A 24,978-nucleotide genomic window follows, 5' to 3' on the forward strand; every position below is an offset into this window, starting at 1 on the left:
TCATTACTGAAAAACCTTCATATTGGTCAGCTATAAGACAATTATGTACTTTCTAGATATACATATAGCAACAGATCTCGAAAGGCCAGAACAGACAATAGATAAGTTAAAAAAATAAGCAGGGATATGTAACTGAAATCCCTGTCTTACAATAATGGCTGTCTTCAGTCTTTCACAAGTAGATTTCCTATGATAAATTTCTCCTATTTCTTTTTTTTTAATTTTGGGAATGAGATTTTTATTTCTTTCAATAGAATGCTTAGACATAGAATGCCTTCTGATGGTGGAAGCGAAAGTGTAGAAAGTAATTTATACTATTGTTTTTTATCTTTTAAAGCAACTTTTTATTTTCTTTTTTTAAAATTTATTTATTTAATTAATTAATTTAGAATATTTTCCCATGGTTAAATGATTCATATTCTTTCCCTACTCCCTCCCATAGCTGATGTGCAATTCCACTGAGTTTTGCATGTATCATTGATCAAGACCTATTTCCATATTATTAATATTTGCAATAGAGTGATCATTTAGAGTCTACATCCCCAATAATGTCCCCATCAAACTGTGTGATCAAGGAAATGTTTTTTTCTTCTGTGTTTCTATTCCCACAGTTCTTTCTCTTGATGAGGATAGCATTCTTTCTCATAAGTCCCTCAGAATTGTCCCAGATCATTGCATTGCTGCTAGTAGAGAAGTCCATTACATTCTGAATTTTCTTGAAAATTTCTACTAATCCATTTTGCTACTGTCAACATGGAATCTAGAAGCCCCCCAAATTGTAGCCTAGAAAGATTTAGTGATTCCCCAGTCTTATTTAGCTCGGAGGTGAAAGCCTCAGGTTTGAGCCTGTTCCTGTGAGAATCAAGAATCCACTTCAAATGGGGGCTAACCCCAAGCTTAAGTCGAGTGACTCTTCTAGTCTCCAGAAGCCTCTACCAGAATATCATACCCTCCTTCCAAGGATGGAACTCGGGACCTTCATCTTGTGAGACAGACATTCTGCCTATAGCACCAAAGAGTCACTTGACTTTGGCTTGGGCTTAGCCCCCATCTGAAGTGGATTCTTGATTCTCACAGGAACAGGCTCAAACCTGAGGCTTTTACCTCTGAGCTAAATAAAACTGGGGAATCACTAAATCTTTTTAGGCTACAAGTTGGGGGCTTCTAGATTCCATGTTGACACTACAAAAGGTAGTTTTCCTTTCTTTAATTCAACAAAAATATTAAGTTCTTTGAAAGGATTGTGCCCTTTATACCTTTACATCTCTTGCAATGCCTAACCAAAAGCATGATATTATAAAAAACAAATATTAGACTATCAGTAAAAATTTATTCAACAAGTGAATGAATAGGTCTTACTATTTCTTTGGTAATCATTTCCTTAATATTTTTAAGTCTTTCTTCTAATTTGTTCTTTATTCCTTAAAATTTGGAATTGGAGTATGCAGAAAACCTCCATGTTAAGGTAAAACCAAAAAACTATGTAAGACATTAGAATGGAATTAGGATGACATTTTTTTAAAAGTAACTCTTACTGAATTCTTTGCTTCTTAGAGTTTGCTTTTGTAAATTGTAAGAATACAATCAATTACAAAAGCACAGAAGAGCAGAGCTAGAAAGGCCCTTAGAAACAATTTAGATTAACTCACAATTGAAGGAATGTTTTTTCTATAATATAGTTGACAAAGCAGTCATCCAGGTTTGCCTTCAATACCTCTTAGCATGGTACTCAGTTGCATTTCTTTCTAAAAGTAGCCCCATCCCATTTTTGGATACCTCTGATTATTATTTCCCCTTTATATTAAGCCTTAATCTATTTCCTTGCAAATTCCACCTATTATTATTTTTTTCTGTAGTCTGTGGCTGCTCTTGTACATGATAGGTCTTTAAGTACCTGAAGAAAGTTATTATCCTGCTCTTTCTCCCTACTTAAGTCTCAGATCGTTTCTTCTTCAGACTAAACATCCTGTCCCGGTCACTCTAATCTAGATGCTTTCCAGAGTCCTAAAATTCAGCACCATGATCTAAACACAGTACTCTAAATATAGGCTGACCTTGGCTTAATGTATCAATCCTGTCACCTCCCTAGTCCTGGACTATCTGTATTATGTTTCTCTTAATGTAGATGATGACAAAATTAGCTTTTTTTGGTTGTCTCATCACACTTATACTTATATAGTTCATTGGTATATTCAGATTTCAGATAATTTGATGTCACTTCCCTTATTCTCTACTTGTGGAGTTGATTTTTTGAACCCAAGCATAAGAAGTTACATCTATTTCTTTTAAATTTCATCTCATTAGATTTAGCCCAGTTTGTCAAGATCATTTTGTGTCCTGCATGCAGTCAAGCCTGCTACCTAGCTTTCATTTCTTTGAGTTTATCTGCAAACATGATAAACATGTCATCTCTCTCTTTTTTTCAAATAATGAATAAAAATGTTAAATAGTACTGGACCAAGTTCTAGAGCATTAAAATAAAACTTTTCTTTCACATTAATGACTGAGTACTCTTGAGGTACTGGCAACATAATGAGAATGAAGGATAATAATTTTATAGCCTAACTGCTCCTTGGGAGACTCCTGATATAAAGAGAAATCAGGAAGATTCCCCATCCCCTGCATAATGGGATGACATATTGTGGTACATTTCTGCAAGGACATTGACAAGAATTGCACAGAATAAGCAGACATGGATGAGTTGAACCTGAATTGATGGAAGGAGTAACTACATTGATCATAAACAATAGATCCAAATCCACCTAACTATACTAATGTCTACCCTACATTTCTATAGGTTGTTGGCAAGAAGAGCATATTATGCTTTTCCATTTGTTATTCATTCTAGATTTTGCCAAGAATCAAAATGAAAGTCACTGGCTATAAAACTTAATGAAAATTCTATGTTTGCTTTGTAATATGAGTTTAGGTTAGTGTTCAATATACAACAGAGGCAACAGGGAACATGATTTTTATAAATGCATTTTAATTGAAGAGATTTTAATTTTCTGGATGATCCTTGAAGTCATTCTAGCTGTAAAACTATGCTCCTATGATCCTTTGGGTTTTGTTTGTAAACTGACACCTATGATTTCCTTCATGTACCAATGCATATTAGTGTCTTCTGTGGAATTTGTAATCTTAGAGAACTGATTGAGACCCAGAGATGTTAAATGATTTACTTATGGGTACACAGGTTGTATGGGTCAGAAGTGGGATTCAAATTCAGTTCTTTCTGATTCCAAGACCTGTTCTGGATCCATTATGCTGCAGTGCCTCTTGATTTTCCTAAAGAACTTTTTTCCCCCCAAAGGACAGTTGATGATTACTTCAAATAAGATATTAGAATGACAAGTAATTAACCAAATAAGAAGAAAATAGCTATGAATATTCTTGTACATGTCCACTGGGTATTGCATGTGTCCTTGATCAGAACCCATTTCCATGTTGTTGGTATTTGCACTAGGATGTTCATTTAGAGTCTATTTCCCCAATCATATCCCCTTCAACCCATGTCATTGAGCAGTTGTTTTTCTTTGGTGTTTTCACTCCCATAGTTTTTCCTCTGAATGTGGATAGTGTTTTTTCTCCTGTATCCCTCCGGGTTCTTCAGGATAAATGCATTCATTGCCACTAATGTAGGAGTCCATTACATTCAATTGTACCACAGTGTGTCAATCTCTGTGTACAATGTTCTCCTGGCTCTGCTCCTTTCACTCTGCATCAATTCCTGGAGGTCATTCCAGTTCACATGGAATTCCTCCACTTTATTATTCCTTTGAGCACAATAGTATTTCATCACCAACAGATACCACAATTTGTTCAGCCATTCCACAATTGAAGGACATCCCCTCATTTTCCAATTTTTTGCCACCACAAAGAGCGCAGCTACGAATATTCTTGTACAAGTCTTTTTCCTCATTATCTCTTTGGGGTACAATCACAGCAGTGCTATGGCTGGATCAAAGGGTAGGCAGTCTTTTAGTGCCCTTTGGGCATAGTTCCAAATTGCCTTCCAGAATGGTTGGATCAACTCACAACTCTACCAGCAATGAATTAATGTCCCAATTTTACCACATCACCTCCAACATTCATTACTTTCCATAGCTGTCATGTTAGCCAATCTTGCTAGGTGTGAGGTGATACCTTAGAGTTGTTCTGATTTGCATCTCTCTGATTACAAGAGATTTAGAACACTTTTTTATGTACTTATTAATGGTTTTGATTTCTTTGACTGAGAATTGCCTGTTCATGTCCCTTGCCCATTTATCAATTGGAGAATGGCTTGATTTTTTGCATAATTGATTTAGTTCTTTGTAAATTTGAGTAATTAGACCTTTGTCAGAGGTTTTTGTTATGAAAATTGTTTCCCTGTTTGTTATTTCCCTTCTGATTTTGGTTACATTGGTTTTGTTTGCACAAAAACTTTTTAATTTGATGTAGTTGGAATTATTGATTTTACATTTTGTGGTTCTTTCTGAGTCTTGCTTGGGTTTAAAACCTTTCCCTTCCCAAAGATCTGACATGTACACTATTCCGTGTTCACCTAATTTACTTATAGTTTCCTTCTTTATTTTCAAGTCATTCACCCATTTTGAATTTATCTTGGTTGATCCAAACCTAATCTCCCCCACACTGTCTTCCAATTTTCCCAGCAGTTTTTGTTGTATAATGGATTTTTGTCCCTAAAGTTGGGATCTTTGGGATTTGAACTGTCTTACTGAGGTCCCTTATGCCAAGTCTATTCCATTGATCCTCCTTTCTGTCTCTTAGCCGGTACCAAATTGTTTTGATGACCACTGCTTTATAATATAGTTTGAGATCTGGGACTGCAAGGCCACCTTCCTTTGTATTTTTTTTTCATTATTTCCCTAGGTATCCTTTATCTTTTGTTCTTCCAAATGAACTTTGTTATGGTTTTTTCTAATTCAGTAAAGAAAATTTTTGGAAGTTTGATGTATATGGCATTAAATAGATATAAATGTTTTTGTACAAATAGGCCCTTTCCTTTTTTTCTTTAATAGGTCAAAATATATGGAGAATTTATAGCTTTTTGAATATAATTTCAAATAATTTCCCAGAATGTTTTGCCTAATGAGGAAGATCTTTTGACAAATTCAAGTTAAAGCCATTTATTAAACACCTACTGTGTAAAGAGTGTAATTCTAGGCACTGGGAAAGATAAAAAGTTTAGATAAGATATGATTTTTGCCCTTATATAGCTTACAGTCTAATTGATGATAAGTATGGTTTGGGGCTTGTTTTTGAGTTGTTCACAGACCTTTATTATCCAGATAGAGATATGTAGCAGAATGTTTTAAGTACTGGCTTACTAGACTATAGTTTGGGTAAATATTAGAATGAGAGAGACATACAGACAGAAAGACAGACAGACAAATAGACAGACAGAGAGAAACAGAGAACAATTTAGAGATTATTCACATATTGGTGATAGTTGATGATATTGTCAAGGGAGAGTGTAAAGAGAGAGAGGATCCACCTAAGGTTATCCTCAATCCTACCTCCTCCAACTATTCTATTACTATCTGCTTTCCTTCCAGTTACCCAGGCTTGTAAGTTAGGCATTATTTTCAACAATTAATGCTCTTTTATTCTGCATATATAATAAGTTGCCAAGCCTTATCTTTTCTACCTTCATAAAATCTCTGATATACAGCTCTTCTCTCTTTTGATACTGCCAACTCCTAGGTGTAGAACTTCATTACCTCTTGACTGGAGCACTGAAATAAAATGCTAGTTGATCTTCTTGCCTTAAGTCTCTCTCTACTCAGCTGTCAAACTGATATTCTAAAAGTTCATGTCCAATATATCACATCCCTGTTCAATGAACTCCATTGATTCCCTGCTACCTCTAAAATCTAATATAAAGTTCACCATTTTGCTTCTAAAACCCTGCATATCCTGACCCTTTCCCTCCTTTCTGGTTTTCTCATATCTTACTCCTTAAACTCTATGATCCAGGGATTCTGGATCTCCTCATTTCTTCTTCCTAACTTTCCTGACTTGCTTCAAGTTTCAACTAAAGTCCCCATTCTGCAAGAAGTGTTTCCCAGTTTCCCTTACTGTTAATGCCTTCCTCTTAGAAGAACTTCACATATCTTATATGTACATAATTGATTTGATGTTGTCTTCTTCATTAGACCTTGAGTTCCTTATGGACAGGGACTAGACTTTATAATCTTTCTTTATATCCTCAGCATGTAGCATGGTACCTGGAATAAAATAGGCACTTAGTAAAAGCTAGCTGACTGGCTGAAAGAGCCTGAAAAGAATTATAGAGGGAGATAAAAAGATAATTAATAGAGTGCCATATTACAGAAGCCAAGAGAAGAGCAAGTTACAAGAAGGAATTAGTTCATATTGTTTAGTGCTTCTGACAGGTTACAGAAGATGAAGACTGAGAAAAAAAGGTCATTTAGTTAGACAAAGGAGAGTCATTAGTGGCCTTTAGGAGAAAAGTTTCAGTAGGAATACTGAGGACAGAAATTTGATTGCAAATAGTTGAGGGCTAATGGGGAAATGAAATTAGGGCATATATACTGGCTTTTTCCTGAGCACCCATTTATTCAAAATTATTTATTGACTGATATACATGCACGTGAAATATATTGTAGCTCAGCTGAGCTATAAGTGAGGTGAAACTGTAAGGAAAGCCTTTGTATTTAAGGGGATTACAAAGGCAGATTCTTGGTATAAATTTAGGTTACATTCTCTTCGTTAAAAAAAAAATTATCAGCCTCTACAAGTTTTCCTTAAGAAAAAACAAAACAAAACAAAGAACACCCAAACCCCAACAAACTGGGCTTCCCTGATTCCAGAGATAAAATGGATAAAATCAGTATATGCTTCCACTTGCTTAGTGAAAATTGTTCATTTGGTGGAAGCAGATTAGTAACTGATTTCCAAGACTCATTTCAATTATCCATCCAAGAAAATATTTAATGAGTGCCTACTACATGCAAGGGTCTGTGCTAGACTATAGGTCTTGCTGTGTTTTTGTTTCCTTACTTTTTCAAACAGACATAATTTATACTTATTTTTAAGACTAAATTCAGAGATGAATATAAGTCATTTTGAAGCTCGAGCATTTTGTATGTGCTACAAATGTTTCCTGACCACAAATAAGGTGCTGACTTAGTTTCCCTTCAAAGTTCAGGTCAGTTTATGCACCCTACAAGAACCCTTTCCTGATCTCCCTTCTTGCAAATCCTCCCTTTGTTCTCAGATTATCCTGTATCTCTTTTTCTGTATTCATGTTGTATCTCTAAGGAATGAAATAGAATGGGAGTAGAATAGAATAATAGAGGTGTCCTAAAAGCAAGGACACTCTAACCTTTATATCCTGAAATGTATAGTGCTTTTACATATCTCCAGTGCCTTAATGTTAATGTATGTATATGTATATATATATATATATATTTATATATACATATGTGAAAAATATCTGTATAGAATTTAAGGTGGCATTTAATAAATGCTCAATGAACTGGGTTGACTCTTGTTTTTTTTTTTATTACCATTCACTTGAGTGACCAGAACAATTCTCTGGAGAGGATATTAAATTGAAGGAACATTAAATTTTGGCTAGATCACCAGAGAATACTTAGGAGTATTCTGAATACTGAAAATTGGCCACTGGATATATTTACCTATATTCAGGGTCTATGGTAGTCTTGGCTACCATACATTTTCAAAACTCCTTGAAGAATAGAAACCATCCATCTAGGGATCTATGTTATTAGAACAGTTCTGACCTTATTCTTTGATTGTCATACCCTTGCCATGATCACTAGACCATTTTCCTCTTTTATGACTCTTCAGGACAAGAACAGTTTGAAATTGTTTTCCTCTGGATTGAACCATTAATGTTTGGATTTTCAGTGGGATTAGCTGGAAAGATAGTTTTTAGAACTCTCATAACAATTGAACAGTTGAAAGGAGCCTGCCTGGATGTTGGGCTAACAGGTTGGTTGGGCATTGAGCTAATCTTATAAATTGTCACACTTCTCTTCTCTTTGTTTGATGATTATCTAATGTTACAGAAGGCGTAATTTCAGAAAGTCCTCTACTGTAGTATGGAACAGCACTTGCTTATTTGTTGATCCGCAAGAAGCATTATTGAAAATGGTTCATTGTCTCTAGACAATGAGATGGTGGTTACTGATTTCATTATGTTTTCTTTTGTTGAAGTTGTTGGTTTGATCATGTGCCAGACACTGGAAACAATTGGAATTATTTTGCAGATGGGAAGTGGGGTGGGATTCTTAATCAGTCAGATTTCTCAATAAAATTTGCAATTGCCACAGTCAAACTATTGATGGTTTTCTTTTTAAGAGTTCATTTTCATTTGGGAAAAAACCAACAACCTCTTTCTAACTGATTTTCTTTTCCAAAAATGAATACATTTCCATTTTAGGAAAAGATAGTGTAGAGATATGTTTTATCCATTCTTTGAATGGAAAGTGAAATGTTGATTGAATTTTGGCAGTCACTAATAGACTAAAGGGATTAGCTATAAAAATGTTGTAATGTATTTTTCAGGTAGTATTTTATCCTTTACATTGCATTCTGTTCTATAGAAATAGGATTGTGAAACAGCTAGATTATAGAATATTTAGTATTCTCGGGAGATTTTAAGGAAAGTTGAAGAAGTTCACTTGGACAGACAACTTTGCTTTAGTTCTTTTATAATGGTTGTTAAGTCAGAATTTTTTTTTAACATCTGAGCTAAAATTTTCTCTTAAAAATAACATGCTAGCTATTTTCTCAAGACATACATTTCTATCGTTTTCCTTGGTGATATATCTCTTTTTTTCCTGCCTTTTAAAGTTCTTTTCTCTCCCTTAAAATTATCCACATTTCTATACTGGATGCCCCAAGGGGAAAGAATAGTTAACATTAGAGTCTAATAATGGGTCTTTTGAACAGGGCCAAGGTCTGTAGTATTTTTGTATGGCCCTATTAAAATTGTGGAATTCATTTGTATACAGAATAATAATTCATAACATGGAAACATTCAAGTTTGAAACTGCTACAGTTGTTGAGTCAGAATAATGGTTAACTTTTTACTTAGGAACTGTTACAGAAATTCAGTAAAGCAATGGTATGATGTTCCTAATGAGGGTATTTCAATGTTATGGAGGTGTGCCTGCTGAGGAACTTCTACCAATGAAATTTTGTACCTTCTCTTCAACTTGTAGTCTTAGAAGTTATATGGCTTGCAATGTAAAACATTTCATGACATCTTTTCAACTAGATATTTAGCTTTTGGGGATCCAGGTTTATGTTTTATCCATATTTGTATTTTCCAACAAAGTGCCTAGTATAATACTTGTATATAGAAGGAATTCAATGGGAAAAACCCCTAAAGATATTAATAAATGCTTATCTTCAGTAATACAGATGAATCCTTAGCTTGATATTTCCTAATTTACAATTTATATTTCTGGAACCTTTTCCCACTAAGTTTCCTGACTTAAACCTCACAATCAGCCCAATGTATTATTACTAACCAACTAATTTCTCATTTGCTGTTTTAGTAGAAATTTCTAAAGTCATTGTTGAAATGAATTATTTAATTCATTTTTTAGTCACATCTAGTCACACTAGATTTTTTTCTCTGTTCTAAATTTCAATGAAGGTAGCTGTGTAACCTTTGACTCCCTTCTTGGTTACTGCAAGTAAAGGGTCTCCTTTGACATATGCCAAGGTTAGCTTAACTTGTTCAGATTTGAAGTTTTTAGCATGTACTTTGATACTTCAAGGTTATCTCATTGATGGTTCTCTCTAAAGGTAAGATTGAAATCTACTCATGCCTGCTTGTGAATCTCATCCCATAAATCATTAACAGGATGCCCACCAATATAGTAGGGATTTTCTCTAGCTTTCCTGTGTAGCAATGGGACATATGAGTTTTCCATCTGTTATTATCCCCCACACTTTCTTCACAATGGGCCCACCTTCTTTTCTGGTTGTAGAACACTGATAGTATCTTCATGTGATTTCTTGCATACACTTCTTTCTTGATAGCATACTGCAGCTGATCTATGCCTACCATATGTCTTTTCATTATCCTTATGGTAACACATAATCTCAAATGCATTTTACTGTCATTTCTTATTTTCTTAGTCAATAATAATATTTTCCTTTGACTATTTCATTTCAAGAAAACATGTCACTATATTCTAAGTCTTTATATTTAGGTAACTGATGAGAAATTACTTAAGAAATTTAAAAATAGTTGGTTTGTTTTCAGGAGCCAGTTACTGATGGCCTGAAAAGGAACTTCCACCAAATAGTTCTACATTTTGCTATACTGCTTCATTCTCCAGTATCTGCTTAGCCATAGAATCTCATAAAATTGCCTTTTTGGTCTTTCTCTCAAATGAAGAAATTGACCCTCTATTGTAGAAGGGCACAGAAGACAGTGCCCCAAATGGGGAATTTCCCTATTTCCATTCAGCAATAAAGATTTCAGTAACAATGGTAAGATTCTCTGTAACTGGCAGCCATAGACTTTTGGCTGGAGGAAAGTTTAGTTATAGGTTAAAATAGAGTCATTGCCATTGTCTTCCATTGAATAAACCCGTTGATCAGCCAGATAAATTCTAAGACCAAATCAACATTTACTTTCCAGGGCAATAAATCTTAATTTTCACCAGAAAGTTCAAACACATGCAGCCCAATTCTTCTATACATGATACGTAGCAGCATAATATACACAACTCTTGAACACACAAGGTGAGAAATATTTGCTTGATCTGTTTCCAACTTCCACCTGTACCCTTGGCTCAGAGCTATTTCCTGTCAACACTATCCCTGCACATTATTATAATTTTTTTCTTTAGTAACTGAATAAAAAAATGAATTACACTTTCTTAGGTGCTCTGTAACCCTGTAGGGTTTTTCAAAAATTCATTGGTAAATTGTGTAGATAGAGTGGGATAGATATAGAGGCTTAAAATGTATTGTTTAAATCAGTAAGAGTCCATTATTTTTCTTATTCATTTTGCAAACTTTTATTAGATACCTTACAAGGGGAAATTGATATGTTAGTCCCTGGAGGAAGATAGAAAAATAAACAATAATCTTTTTCCTCAAGGAGTTTATGCTTTAGCAGAGGAAACAAGACAAGTTCACAGATAAATGTAATAAAAGCAGAATCTAAGTAGAGAAGAAAAATATTAGCTGTTAGATGATAAATGAAACAAATATGACAAAAGATCTTAAAGCTGGAAGTGACCTTGAGAGGCAATCAAGTCCATCTCCTCCCCACCTAGGAAAGATTGTATGTGATATGTGACACAGGAGTACATGATGCTAATGCATTGATCTTTGGCTTGATGGAGTATGTTATTAAGGTACAATATGTTGACTGTTTTTTAATATTTCAAATGATAAGCCTGTATTGGAGCACTGTGTACCTGAGCATCTCTTCCCATGTAAAATGTAGCAGTCTCATTAAGTGGTTAAGATTTTCTATTATAAGTAAAACAACTTTGATGAGGATGTGTCATCTCTTCTACTAGGTGTGTTTCCCTTGTTAATAATACTTTTATGAAAGTTTTTATTTTCAGACCAAAACAATGAGATAAGCCAGATATACCCATAATGAAACCTATACATTTTTGGAGCAGAGGTGAACTGACAAAATTATTAAAATCTGCTATTGGGCTATCTCTTGTTGAGACAAAAGAGAAATTCATTTAAATGAATATTTCAAAGAATATTGAAAATATTGTAGTAGAATACAACACCATGAAACTGCATATCTTAAAACTTGAGTAAATAGCAGTATTCAAATTTGGAAAACATTTCTAGGAATAGTTAATATATCTTAGAGAAATTAAGCTATGTTAATTTTAATTTGTGTCAATCACAAGATATATACACATTAGAAAAATAGCAAGTCATAAAGATGGAGGAGTGATTCAGGATGTTAACAGAGATTGAATGATATTTAGCACTTATTGAGTACTTAGCATTTGTATGGTACTTAACATTTCTAAGCACTTTACAGAAAATTTATAAGCAGTAATATACAGGCTCATAAATAGCAGCCTTGCAAATAATTTTTGAAAATTATTAGCCTCATAAAAATGGTTTTGGCCCACAGAATTTGGCATCAGTTTCACCCATATGCAAACATTTCCTAGTCTCTTCTTCCTACCTAATGGGATAGGATGAGGGTAATACATATTTCAGTAGCCAAAAACAAACAAAACTGTTAAACATTTACCAGTTCTACACAAACATATTCTAATTAAAAACCTATTGGAAAGACGGTTGAAAAAAGAAATTGATTTTTGTTTCTTTTTACTCCATTACCTAGTTTTTCTTGGCCTCTCCTGATTTCATAGGATCATTGATATAGTACTGGAAGGAATCTTAGGAACCATCTAGACCAGTGGTTCTCAACCTTTCTAATGTCGTGACCCCGCAATACAGTTCCTCATGTTCCAGTGACCTCAAACCAAAAAATTATTTTGGTGGCTACTTCAAAACTGTAATTTTGCTACAGTTATGATTCAGAATGTAAATACCTGATATGCACTATGTATTCTCATTGCTACAAATTGAGAGGCTGAAAACCACTGATATAGACCAACCCAGTCATTTGAAAATATGGAAGCCTAAAGAACTTTGGTGATTTGCCTAGTCGCACAGGAAGCAATTTGAAATTATCCACAAAAAGTTACTGAACAGTGCATACCATTTGACTGAGATATGCCACTGTTGGTCCTAGATCTAAAAGAGATAAAAAAGAGAAGGTCCCATATGTAGACAAAGATTTATCACAACTCTTTTTGTGATGGCAGTCCCATTCTGCCATCCCAACAAATCTGGAAACTAAAGGGATGCCAATCATTTGAGGAGTAGCTGAATACATTTTGGCATATGACTGTGATGGAATATTATTGTGTTGTTAGAAATTAGGAAATGACTGATTTCAAAGAAGCAAGGACAGAACTGATGCATATTGAAATAAACAGAGCAAGAATAATTTATACTCTAACATTAGGAACATAAAAAGGAACAAAATCTAAAGATTTTTATAAACTGATGAGATTTAAAATGAGTAGAACTAGGAGAACAGGTTATACAATACCAACCTGGTAAAGACAAACAACTTCGTGAACTGTGAGAATTATGTTCAACACGGTAACCATCTTTAATTCCGGAGGACTGATGATAAAACATGCCCTATACTTCCTGACAGAGTTTAGTTTAGTTAGTTCCTGATAGATTCAGAGTGCTGAATATGACTGACATATTTGTGTATGGGGAAACTAGGTGGTGCAATGGATTGAGTGCTGGGTCTGAATTCAGGAAGTCTCACCTTTCTGAGTTCAAATCCAGCCTTAGACACTTACTAGCTGTATTATCCTAGGCAAGTCACTTCACCCTGTTTGCTTTAGTTTCCTCATCTATAAAATGAACTGGAAAAAAATGGCAAGCCACTCAGCATCCTTGCCAAGAAAACCCCAAATGGGGTCTTGAAAAGTTAGACACAACTAAAAACAAAATAAAATTTTTGCTTGTAGCCAGTGAGAGATTTTGTTTTGCCTGTCTAGGCATGTTTGTTAGAAGGAAATTTTTTCTTTCCTCTTTTTAAAAAAATTTCACGAAGTTAGAGAAGGAAAGAAAATAGATTTCTGTGAATTACATTTAAAAAATAGAGATGGGGAAGTCTGCATATGTGGAAAGAAGCATATCCTTTCAGATGAAATCACTGTATTATTAGTTTTGCTTGTTTTAATTGGTAATAAGAGACACATTCTAGAAAGCAGGGCAATTGTTTGCATTGTAAAAACAAACTATGCCAATAAACCAAACACCAAAAAAGGATACCAACTTGTATACTAACTCAAATTTTTGGATTTCAGGGCCATCTAAAGGTAATTACCATCCACTGTACCTCATTTCCTCTTATAGGCACTTTGGTATTAATTTCATTACTGACAAATATTTTCACTGAGGAGGGGGAGAGAGAATTGCCACTTTTCCACTCCCCAGCAGATACACACCTACTACTTCCTGCTGTTGGCTTATCTTTCCAGTGCTTCGAGATTCAGAGTCAATGAGTGGCAAAGAGAAAGAAAAAATCTAGAGGAAGGCATGCTAGAGATGAGCTGGTATAAATTCATCTCCTATCAAAATATCAAAAGAAAAGCCAGTTGATTCCAAGGGCCCAATAATAAAGCTTTCAAGTCTCTCTGTTTTCTGGGTGCCCTGTGGTCTCTCCTCCTGTTCATCTAACTCAGCATCCAGATTTCAAGAGTGTTTGCAGAAGGAAAACATTTAGAATTCCTCAAAACCCTGGTATGAATTTCAAATCACAGTTTCTGCCTTGTGGTTTGTGATCCAAAACTGTACAGGCTGAGTGGGGAAGTAGAAGAAAGCTTTGTAGGGTTCCTTCTAAGTTGCAACTGCAATTTGTTCTGCCTCCAATGTTACAAATCCCATTTTAAAAAAAGAACATTACCTCATTGGGAATTTTCCTTATGGATGAAGTTCTACATAACTCAGGCATTGTTCTTACAAAATCAAGCAATAAATCTTGCAATGGATTTCTTTTGCAAGGCTCTCACCACTTTCACAACATAGACACAACACGTTTTAGTAGGTGTTTGATTTTGCCTTTTTTTAAATGTAAGATTCAGAGTGCTTATTTAGACATAATGCACTTACTGGCTCCTTCTTGTGTTTTATTGGAAGAAGCAAACAGTTGTTAATGGGTATTGAGTTTAAAGAGGTTGTCTTAATGGCATGACTCAATTATTTGATTTTAATGAGTTTTTTCCTTGATGGTTTATCAGTTTTCCATTTTCATAGATATTAAAAGAAAAAAAAACATACTCAGCTTTGTGATAAAAAAGCATTGTATTAGCCTGCTATGGATTGGACTTTTGTTCACTTTAGAGAATTAATTCAATTGTGCCAAACCCAACCATTGTCCATGTTAAACAAGATGGTTCAGGAATTTCACTTCAGCCCTATAAAGATATATATCTAAAATGGGTTGGTTGTTTGTATGGCCAACTTAAACAGGAGGCTCAGCCAATATTCCTCTTGCCTAACTCAAGGCTCCTAGCTTTTAGTTTGTAAAATGCAAGGCATTTGGGGAGAAAGTCCAGATTATTTTCCCTCCTGTGTATAGATACAACTAATTACTTTTGAATATGACTCAGTATGTATATTACATCTCTTTAGGACCTAACTGTTCTTTTTCTAAATTGTATGCTTTTGAAGGAAAAAAAAGGCAAAGTGTTTGGGGTCTGATGCAGAATGAAATACACTGTGTAACAGCTAACTGTCTGAACACAAAAATAACGTCTTTTAGGTGAGGGTAGAATAATTACACAACTCCTTTCGCTCACTCAGAGTTGGAATTTGGCCAAATAGATTTAGTTTCTGGTTCTATTACTTCCTTAATCTGTCCCCATTAATAAGGACAATTCTAAAAATAACCCCATTGCCTGTGTTTGAGGCAGTGTGTGGTCTATCACCACGGTTACACATTTATAATTCAGCTGACTCTTTGATTGGTTCCTCTTCAGCAACAGAAGAATGCAGATGTTAATTTGATATGAAGTCTGTTTATACACTGTATTTTATAATGTATATCTAAGGATAGAGGACCAAGTTTTATGAGACCAGGATTTCTGTCAAGTTCCCACTCCACCCTGCCCTAATTGGGGCTGACCCCAGAGCTGAAAAAAGAACAAAGAGTTCTGCAGCCAAAGCCTTCTGAGACATGTCATATCTTGCCCTCAGTAAATTGGAAAATTTATAACTTTATCCAGTAAGTTTGTGTTAAATAGTGCAACTCCTCTCCTAAATTTTTCATAAATGGAAAACACATTAAAAGAAAAAGTAAAAAAAAAACCTCTTGAGCACAAATCTAAAAACACTTTCCTAAGAATTTAATTTTAAATGAAAGTAATCTCTAGTACATGATGAGGTCAGATTCAATCCCTGGTGTTGGGTACCTACTATTTAGCAGACCTAAACCAGGCCTCTTCTACTCTGAGAAAGACATCACATTGCCTAAGATATTAAAGCAATGTGTTAGAGGTTAAAAAGGGAGATCATAATGCTGTTGTGATTAGAATGCCCAGCTATGAATTTTCTTCATTTCTTTTTTCTAAGAATTCTTACTTTCTGTTTTTAATATCTGTTCTAAACAGAAGAGTAGCTCGGGCTAATCAATTAGGATTAAGTGACTTGCCCATGATCACACAGCTAAGAAATGTCTTAGATCAAATTTGAACCCAGATCCTTCTAACTCTAGGCTTTCTGCTCTATCCACTGTGCTACCTACCTTCCTATTAATTCCTTCAATTTCAGATCTGGTACTGCATTCAGTGGCTGTCTAGGTCTCTGTTTGGAGCCTTTCTTAACAATAACAACACTAATAAATGAGCACTTCTATAATGCCTTCGTGTTTGCAAAGTGCTTTATACATATGCAATCATTTCTTTTGAGTTACTTCAAAAGAATAAAAACATAGGTTCATAAACTTTTTAGAATTCCATTTTCCCTGCTCTCAAATTATAGTGTGATAAAGAATTCCAGACAAATTTGTTGTCAATACTTTTTAGAAAAAGGTTCTTCAATTTTTTTTTCAGTTCAAATCCACTCTTCTTTGCTGAGTTTTGGAGGTGAATCTGGGTTTTTTAAGGCAGAACACAAGCTTTGGGGGTGGGTGGAGGGGCTTCACCTAAAAAAATTTCAAGAACAGGGCTGGTGATGCCTCTAGTTTGGAGACTAGCCTAGCTGTTTTCAGAGAGAACTAGGATCAGATTTTCCCATAGTGTTTTTGGCCATACACACAAACAGATAATCTACTAAACCAAAAAAGGGCTGCTATTTGCATCAGTAGAGGGATTATGCACTTGGACAAAGAATTAGCTATTTTAATTAGCTATTAAATTAGATATACACCCTGTATAATGACCACATAGAGATTTGAAGATAGCATGCATTCATATAGCACTCTATGGCTGGTAAAATGCTTCATACACATTGTCCAATTTGATCTAAACAAAAGCCCTCTGAAGTAGCTACTATTATTAACTCCTTTTTACAGAAGACAAAAGTGAGGCTTGGGGAGACTGTGACTTACCTAGGGTCAATGCGACTAGACTAGGAGGTGTATGAAGCATGATTTGTAAACAGATCTTTCTGATTGTGAATCTAAAGCTTTATTCCTCACAAACCTCTTTCAGATTCATATTATGATTTTCAAAATTAGAAGTAAAATTTTAGGAGGATATAAATAGGGCCTGCAAATTTTGAAATGTTTTCTGAAATCTAACTAATTCCACATAGAAATATAAAATTCTTTGAAAGATACAATTTCCTGATATGGCATAGAATGAAAAAATGCCAGAATTGTAAGTAAATCCTGTTTTTGACATTTACAATCTTTGTGACCATGAGCAAGCAATTTTAACCTCTTAGAGTCTCAGTTTTCTTATCTACAAAATGGAAATAGCATGGATTGTCATAACTATCTCACAGTTTTATGAAATGAGATTTTGTACACACCCATGCATTTAAAGCTTTTTGGAACTATGTAGGACTCAATGCACTATATTAAAATCAGGTATAAGTATTATTACTAGCAGTAGGCAACTAGGTAGTACAGTGGATAGAGAGTCCTGGACCTGGAGCCAGGAAGATTTGAGTTTAAATTTGGCTTCAGAGACTTACTAGATGTGTGATCCTGGACTAATAAGTTAACTTCTGGCTGCCTCAGTTTCCCCAATTATAAAATGGGGCTAGTAATAGCATCTACTTTGCAGATTTATAATGAGGATAAAATTACATGATATTTGTAAAGAATTTTATAAACATTAAAGCACTATGTAAATAGTAACTATTATTATTATTATTGAAGGCAGTTAGGTGGTATAGTGAATAGAGTGCCAAGCCTAGGGTCAGGGAGACTTGAGTTAAAATCCAGTCTCAGATACATGATAGTTGTGAGATCTTGGGCCAGTCATTTAATATTGTTAGCTTTAGTTTTCTCAACTCTAAAATTTTAGAGAAGGAAATAGCAAACCACTCCAGTATCTCTACCAAGAAAACTTCAAAAGGGGTCTCAAAGAATTGGACAATACTGGAAACAATAAAAATTATTAATGTTATCATTATTATTAATAATAATAATAACATGTTTCTAATACCTCTTGTTATGTAGTTATTTTTCAGCCATATCTGACTCACTCTGATTCCATTTGGGTTTGGTTTTTTTTTTTTTTTTGGCAGAGATACTGAAGATTCTTTGCCATTTCCTTCTCCAGCTCATTTTATGGATAAGGAAACTGAGTCAAACAGCATTAAGTGACTAGCTCAGGGTCACACAGCTAGTAAGTATCTGAGAGTACATTTGAGTTCAGAAAGATGAATCTTTCTGATTCCAGGTCTGGCACACTATCCACTACATTGCCTTTTATTAGCTTTTAGTTCCACTTAATTGGATCAAATCAAACTATTTTAATGGTTTGGGTAAATAATAATTAACACCATTCTTAGGGGCAGCTAGATGACTCAGTGGATAGAGCTCCAGGCCTGGAGATGGGGTGTCCTGAGTTCAAATTTGCCCTCAGACACTTCCTAGCTATGTGACCCTGAACAAGTCACTTAATCCCAGTTGTCTAGCCTTTACCTCTCTTCTGACTTGGAAGTGATGAATTCTAAGAGAGAAGGCAAGGATTTAACAAGCAAGCATTCTGTTTTACCCTTTACAACTAGACATTATGTATGCTACCAAAGGCATGACAAGAGATTTCAAGTTATAAAATATAATGAAAATGTTGGCTTTGTCCTTAAGGAAAAGAAGAGTCAAAGTGAAATAAACAAATGAAATGAAGAGCACAAAATTCACGCAGCTACAAGATGAGCTGAAAAGCTTATTCAGAGACAACACCTAACATAAGAGCATTAGCCAGTTGTCAGTTGACCTCAGAGAGAAAAGAGGCCAGCATCACAGAGAAATGCTGGGAGAAAAATTTAGCAAGGATAGTTATATATCAATATGCTATTGTAGTGGATTATATACGTTATACTAAATCACATGCAGATGTTTTTTTTTTCTTCTTTGAAGAACATCACAAGGGTGAGCTTAGCAATGCTAGGGCAGAAGGGACAGGTTTAGTATACCATCACTGGGAAAAGAATCTATTTTGGGTAAAGAGTTTGTGGGAGACAAACATTTTTGTCAATGGCTTTGTGTTATTGTTTCTACAATATGACCTAACAATTTCTTCTTCCTCAGATGTTGAACACTGTTCTACTTTACAACTTTTGTGTAAAATATTGAATTTGTGGGCACCCAAAAATGCATTTTATTGATCACATCATGGCATTCTGTTTATCTTTTCAGATAACTACTATGACTACACTGTTCCCTCCCACCCCCTAAGCGTTATTCTGTCCATTTAATCTTCTCGGTTGCCCTTGATCACATAAACCCCTCTCTGAAAGGAAGTAGCAACCTGAAAAATTCTCTGGAGACTTTTATTTGCCATTTCACCATGTCTGAACAGTTATAGGACAAGTAAAGACATCATTGAAAGAAGGAAGACTCTGGGTATGCATCTCAAATTTATCACATCCAGTTCATGTATTCTTATTGTGTTTTTTAAAAACCTTTAACTTCTGTCCTAGTATCAGTTCTAAGACAGAAGAGCATTAAGGACTAGGCAATTAGGGTTAAAAGACTTGTCCAAGATCACACAGCTATATGATTTTTCTTGACTCTTATCTCTCCCTCACCTCTTGATATTTATTTGAGATGTCACAGATTTCAACTTATTTTACTGCTGTAACATCTCTTGCATTGTTCAAGATTTAAAACTCCCTCCATCATAACTATAATATAGGCACTTATCATGACCTTCCTGGACTGTAGTAAGCTATTAATTATCTTTCTGACTTCACTGTCTTCTTCAATCTCTGTTTTATATTGTTAAAGATTAATCTTGGGCAAAGATCCAGTTATGTCATTCCTTGGCTCAAGAATCTTCATTGACTACTTAATGCCTACAAACTCTCATATACTCATAAAATATAAGAACTGGAAGGAAATTCAAAGGCCATTTAGTTTAACATATGACCTAGGTTCTATGTGAATTCAGACTTTTTTTTTCTGGAACCATTAATTTTGCCACCAGGAGGATCTTTCTAAGGTTCTTCTTTCCTAATTGATGATTCTCTTTCTAGGGATATCAGTTAATAAGAACTCCAGCCACCTTTCACTTCACTGATACCAGATTATATCTAGTCTCCTCCTCTTCCTCCTTAGGAACAATAATGCCCCCCCAGGATACTCTTCTACCCCCTTCTTCTTGTTCCCCTTTATGTGTTGTCTTCTGCTATTAGAATATGAGGTAGAAGCTGTTTTACTTGCTTATATTTGTATCACTACTGCTTAACTCAGTACCCAATTCATAGTAAATGCTCAATAAATGTTTGGAGACACAGTGTCCCAAAAGTCTTAATGCAGTTTTAAGCTATTAGAGCTTAACATCTATATGGATATTTGTTTATCTCTGGACTTATCCTACTTTGCCAGTGATATCATGGTATCTTGTTCCAGTTAAATTGGATTTTCCTTTCTCCCCCTCAAAAACCCATGCTTCATTTTTGTGCTTTTACTCATTCCATTCATTATGCCTAGATTATAATAGTGATGCCATTCCATCCTGTCTCTTCCAACAGCATAAACCCTCTGTCATCCCCATCATTTATTTTCAATCTCTCTCTGTCCAGTGGCTCTTTATCTACTGCTATAACCATGCCCTTGTCTTCTCCAAACCAAAAGAGTGTTATATTTTCCCCCACTCTCAAATGAAAGCTTCTGGCTGTTATAGCTAAATTTTTTGAAAAGGGCATCTATGGTAGATACCTCCACTTTCTTTCCTTTCACTTTCTTCTTACAATCTAGCTTCCAGTTTTATCATTTCACCAAAATTGCTTTCTCTAAAAGTTACCAGTGATTGCTTAGATGCCAAATCCAGTGACCTTTTTTCAATTCTTATTCGCTTTGAACTCTCTGAAGCCTTTAACACAGTATTGATCACCTTTTCCTCCTTGGTACTCTAGTCACTCTATGTGAGATACCATTCTCTTCTGGTTCACTTGCCTATCTAATTGCCTTCTCAGTCTCCTTTGTTGGATCCTTAGTCAGAAAACACTAATCATAGGTGTTTATCAAGGCTTAGTCATTGGTCCTCTTCTTCTATGCTACTTCACTTGATGGTCTTATCAGTTCCAATGGATTTAATAACAATATCAATGGTTATTAAATCTTCCTATGTTGCCTTAACTTCTCTATTGCTACCCAATCTCATATCGCAGCTATCTTTCAGATACCTAGAATTGGATGGCCAGTGAAACAACTTAAATTAGACACCTCAAGCAAAAACTCATCATCTTTTCCTCTAACTAGCCCCACTTCCTTATTACTATGAGTGTTCCACCATCCTCTTCTTCCCTCGGGTTTACAATCAAGTTGCCATCCACAACTCCTGACTATTACTTTCCCCCAATATCCAATCTGTTTCCTATTGATTTCATGTTTCCAACAAACATTTCTTAAATATACCCCATTCTCCCTTCTGACACTGGCTCGTCTAGTGCAAACCCTCATCACTTCAAACCTAAACTATTGTAATAGCTTCCTGGTGATTTTTGCTGCCCCAAACCTTTTCCCACTCCAATGTATTCTCTATTCAGACTCCAAAATGATTTTCCTAAAGTTCAGATCCAATAAGGTCACTCCCTGTAACTCCCAGCCCTCCTCACTCAATAAACTCCAATGGTTCCCTATTGTTTCCAGAATAAAAACCAAAATCTTCTACAGGGCTCTCAATACCCTTCATAACCCATTCCCTTCTGTTTAGACTTTTATGTCTTGCTCCCAACCATGTACTCTTTGATCCAATTATATCGATGTGGCTGTTTCACGAATAAGATACTCCATCTCTTGGCTTTGAGAATTTTCTCTGTCCTCAGTACCTGGAGGGCTCTCCCTACTCATCTGTACCTATTGATTTCCCTGCCTTCCCTTAAATCACAATGGAAAGATCATCTTTTACAGGAAGCCTTTCCCAGTCCCTCTTAATTCTAGTGCCTTTACTCTGTTAATTATTTCCTATTGATATTATATATAGCTTGTTTACATATACTTGCTTGCATGTTTACTCCTGCATTAGACTGTGAAGTTCTTGAAGAGAAAGACCATCTTTTGCTGTGTTTTGTTTTGTTTTTGCATCCCCAGTCTTCAGCACATTGGCTGCTATTATAGTAGGCATTTAAATGTTTAGCCATTGATGGAATATTTTTCCTGTCACATGAATTCCTCCCCCTCCCATAAAGTTTAAATCCACTGCCCCTTTCTATATGAATCTTTATCTGATTTCCTCCATTTGTAATGAAAATATTTCATATGGGACTCAGTCAGTCAATCAATAAGTATTTATTAAGTGCCTGCTATGGGCCAGGTAACAAGGCTGGAACACAAATAGAGGCCAAAGATGGCTCTGCTCTTTAGAAATTCACAATCGAATGGTTTAGAGAACATATAAATGACTATGTTAAACTAAGCTATATAAAAATATTAATAGGAAATAATAAATAAAGGCAAAGTATTAGGTTACAAAAGGCATTGGGAAAGGCTTTTGTTGAAGGTGGGAACTTAAAGTAAGTTAGCTGAGACGTGAAGGAAGTATAAGAAACTAGATGGTGGAGATGAAAAAGGAGATCATTCTAGTCAAGGGAGAATCACTCCTTGAAGTACATAAACTACCAGGGGAAATTGAAAGCAAGGCTGAAATTTGCTTTCATTAATTTTTTTCAAGTGATCCACGGAGGAAATAGCTAAGGCAGGAATGAAGGCTAAATCTAACTTGGTTAAAGTGATACATGACAATTGCTTAATTTGGTTTGGATGACAAGTGTATCCACATCAATGGGTAAGTGTCATGCAGCCTCATGAAAACACTACCACTGTCTTTAGTTTGAACCACATCCATTCCCAGAAATCATATTTTTTGTCTCTTCTTGCTTTGAACAGGGCATAACGATTACATGTGTCCTGCGACCAACCAGTGTACCATTGACAAGAACAGGAGAAAGAGCTGTCAGGCTTGTCGGCTACGAAAGTGCTACGAAGTGGGCATGATGAAAGGAGGTAGGTACCAGCCATCACAGAGAAGACACGACGTCCTTTATTATCACATTACCTAGTACTTGTTCAGCATCACTGGCATAAGCAAGATGAACTTTCGTCATCATTCTGTTCATTCAGTTTTCAGTGAGATTGTGATTACTGAAAAGGCACCACAATCCAAATAGATACACATATATGTTGTATTTGCATGTGTACATATACACACACAGGCATTCCAATTCCCTCAGTTCCCTCTCTGGCAGTGGACAGATCTTTTCATCCTGAATCCCTTGAAGTTGTCCTAGATCCTTGCATTGCTGATAGTAGTTAAAGCATTTACCATGGATCATCATACTTGATTGCTGTTACTTCATACAGTGTCCTCCTGGTTCTGCTCACTTCATTTTGTGTCACCTCACATAAGCCTTTCCAGGTTTTTTTGAGATCATCTTGTCCATCATTTCTTATAGTACAATAGTATTCCATTAAAATCACATTACCACAACTTGTTCAGCCATTCCTCAATCGATGGGCATCCCTTCAGTTTCCAGTTCAAAGAGGTAACTTTTCAAATTGTTATTAGATGTGAAATGACTTGGCCAAGGTTATACAGGTATTAAGAGGCAGAGACAGAATCTGAACTCATTAACTTGTGGGTAACCATCCAATAAGAACCCTTTTTGGACTTGGATGATGAAAAGATAACAATCTGTCCCTGGCTTCATACCTTTTTAGTTTAGTAGGACCTGTCAGAATTTTGTTCTATTCTTGGAGCCTTTGAGAATATGGGATCACCATATAGCAATGAGCAATCAGGTTAAGATTTTAAAAGAGGTTATTGTAAGACTATGGTGACAAATGTACAGCTAGCATTCATATACACAAATACTGTAAAAGCCTTGTCTTGTGGGCTTAAGAATGATAAAGACCTGCATTCAAGTCCTATCTTTGAGATACTGGCCCTGTGCAAGCCATTTAACTTCACAGTGACCTTAACAATTTTCCAAGATCATAAATTGCAAAGCTGGCATTGGGAGAGGAAGTTTCCTTATCTGAGAATTCCCTATAGCAATAAAATCACAGGACCAATCCCTATTGGGATGTCTGTATACAGATATATACAACCTAGGCAAAAGTGCTTTTAGGACAAGAATAAGACAAAGCCTGGGCTCTTTATTTGTGCTAACAGAAAAAAGTATCCTAATGGAGTTATTGAATTGTGATTTTCAAAAAGAAGAATATGGAAAACAGGCTTGAGTTTCTTATTTGAAGAATAAGAAGTAGTTGGCTGCTTAAAGCATTCAGGAGCTCTTGAACAAAGATAGAAGGAGAGGGAGGGAGACCTAAGTGTAGGAATCAGTGAAAAGATAAGTCAGTTTAGGACAGATTATAGGCTGATGAAAGAACAGTGAGAATATCTTCTGCCCATGGTTAGCACCAGGGCTCTGTAGGTAGTTATGCAATGCAACATTTGAAGTAAATTTTCCATGATGCATAGATGGATTGTTTGATTTACACATTGGGTGAACTATGACTAAATGTCGAGTGTATAAAAAGGCAGCTTTAATTCAGAGTAATTAATTCCAAGAATTTAACTGCTGTATTCAGAAAATGACACTTTGAGTCATAAACAGATTAAATATTTAAGGAATTCATCTCTCTCAGAGCTTTTAGAGAATTAGTAAGACAATTAAACTCACAAAAAGCTACTTAAGGTAACTTGATATGTGACAAGAATTTAATGATATGTGAAAGAGCTGCAATTTGAAATAGCA

The 24,978-nt window shown here is 35.3% G+C and overlaps 1 protein-coding gene across 9 annotated transcripts in view; it reads left to right on the plus strand.

The window, feature by feature from the left end:
* Positions 1-24,978, plus strand: part of ESR1 (estrogen receptor 1) — a 527,593-nt gene that overhangs the window by 253,009 nt on the left and 249,606 nt on the right. For all 9 annotated transcript variants that reach the window (XM_007484758.2, XM_007484760.3, XM_007484757.2 and 6 more), the window contains one exon: positions 23,108-23,224. In XM_007484758.2, coding sequence (XP_007484820.1) covers positions 23,108-23,224 — 117 coding nt within the window. The remainder of the gene's footprint in view (positions 1-23,107; positions 23,225-24,978) is intronic.

The sequence above is a fragment of the Monodelphis domestica genome, chromosome 2 (assembly GCF_027887165.1).
Source record: "Monodelphis domestica isolate mMonDom1 chromosome 2, mMonDom1.pri, whole genome shotgun sequence".
NCBI classification, from domain to species: Eukaryota; Metazoa; Chordata; class Mammalia; order Didelphimorphia; family Didelphidae; genus Monodelphis; species Monodelphis domestica.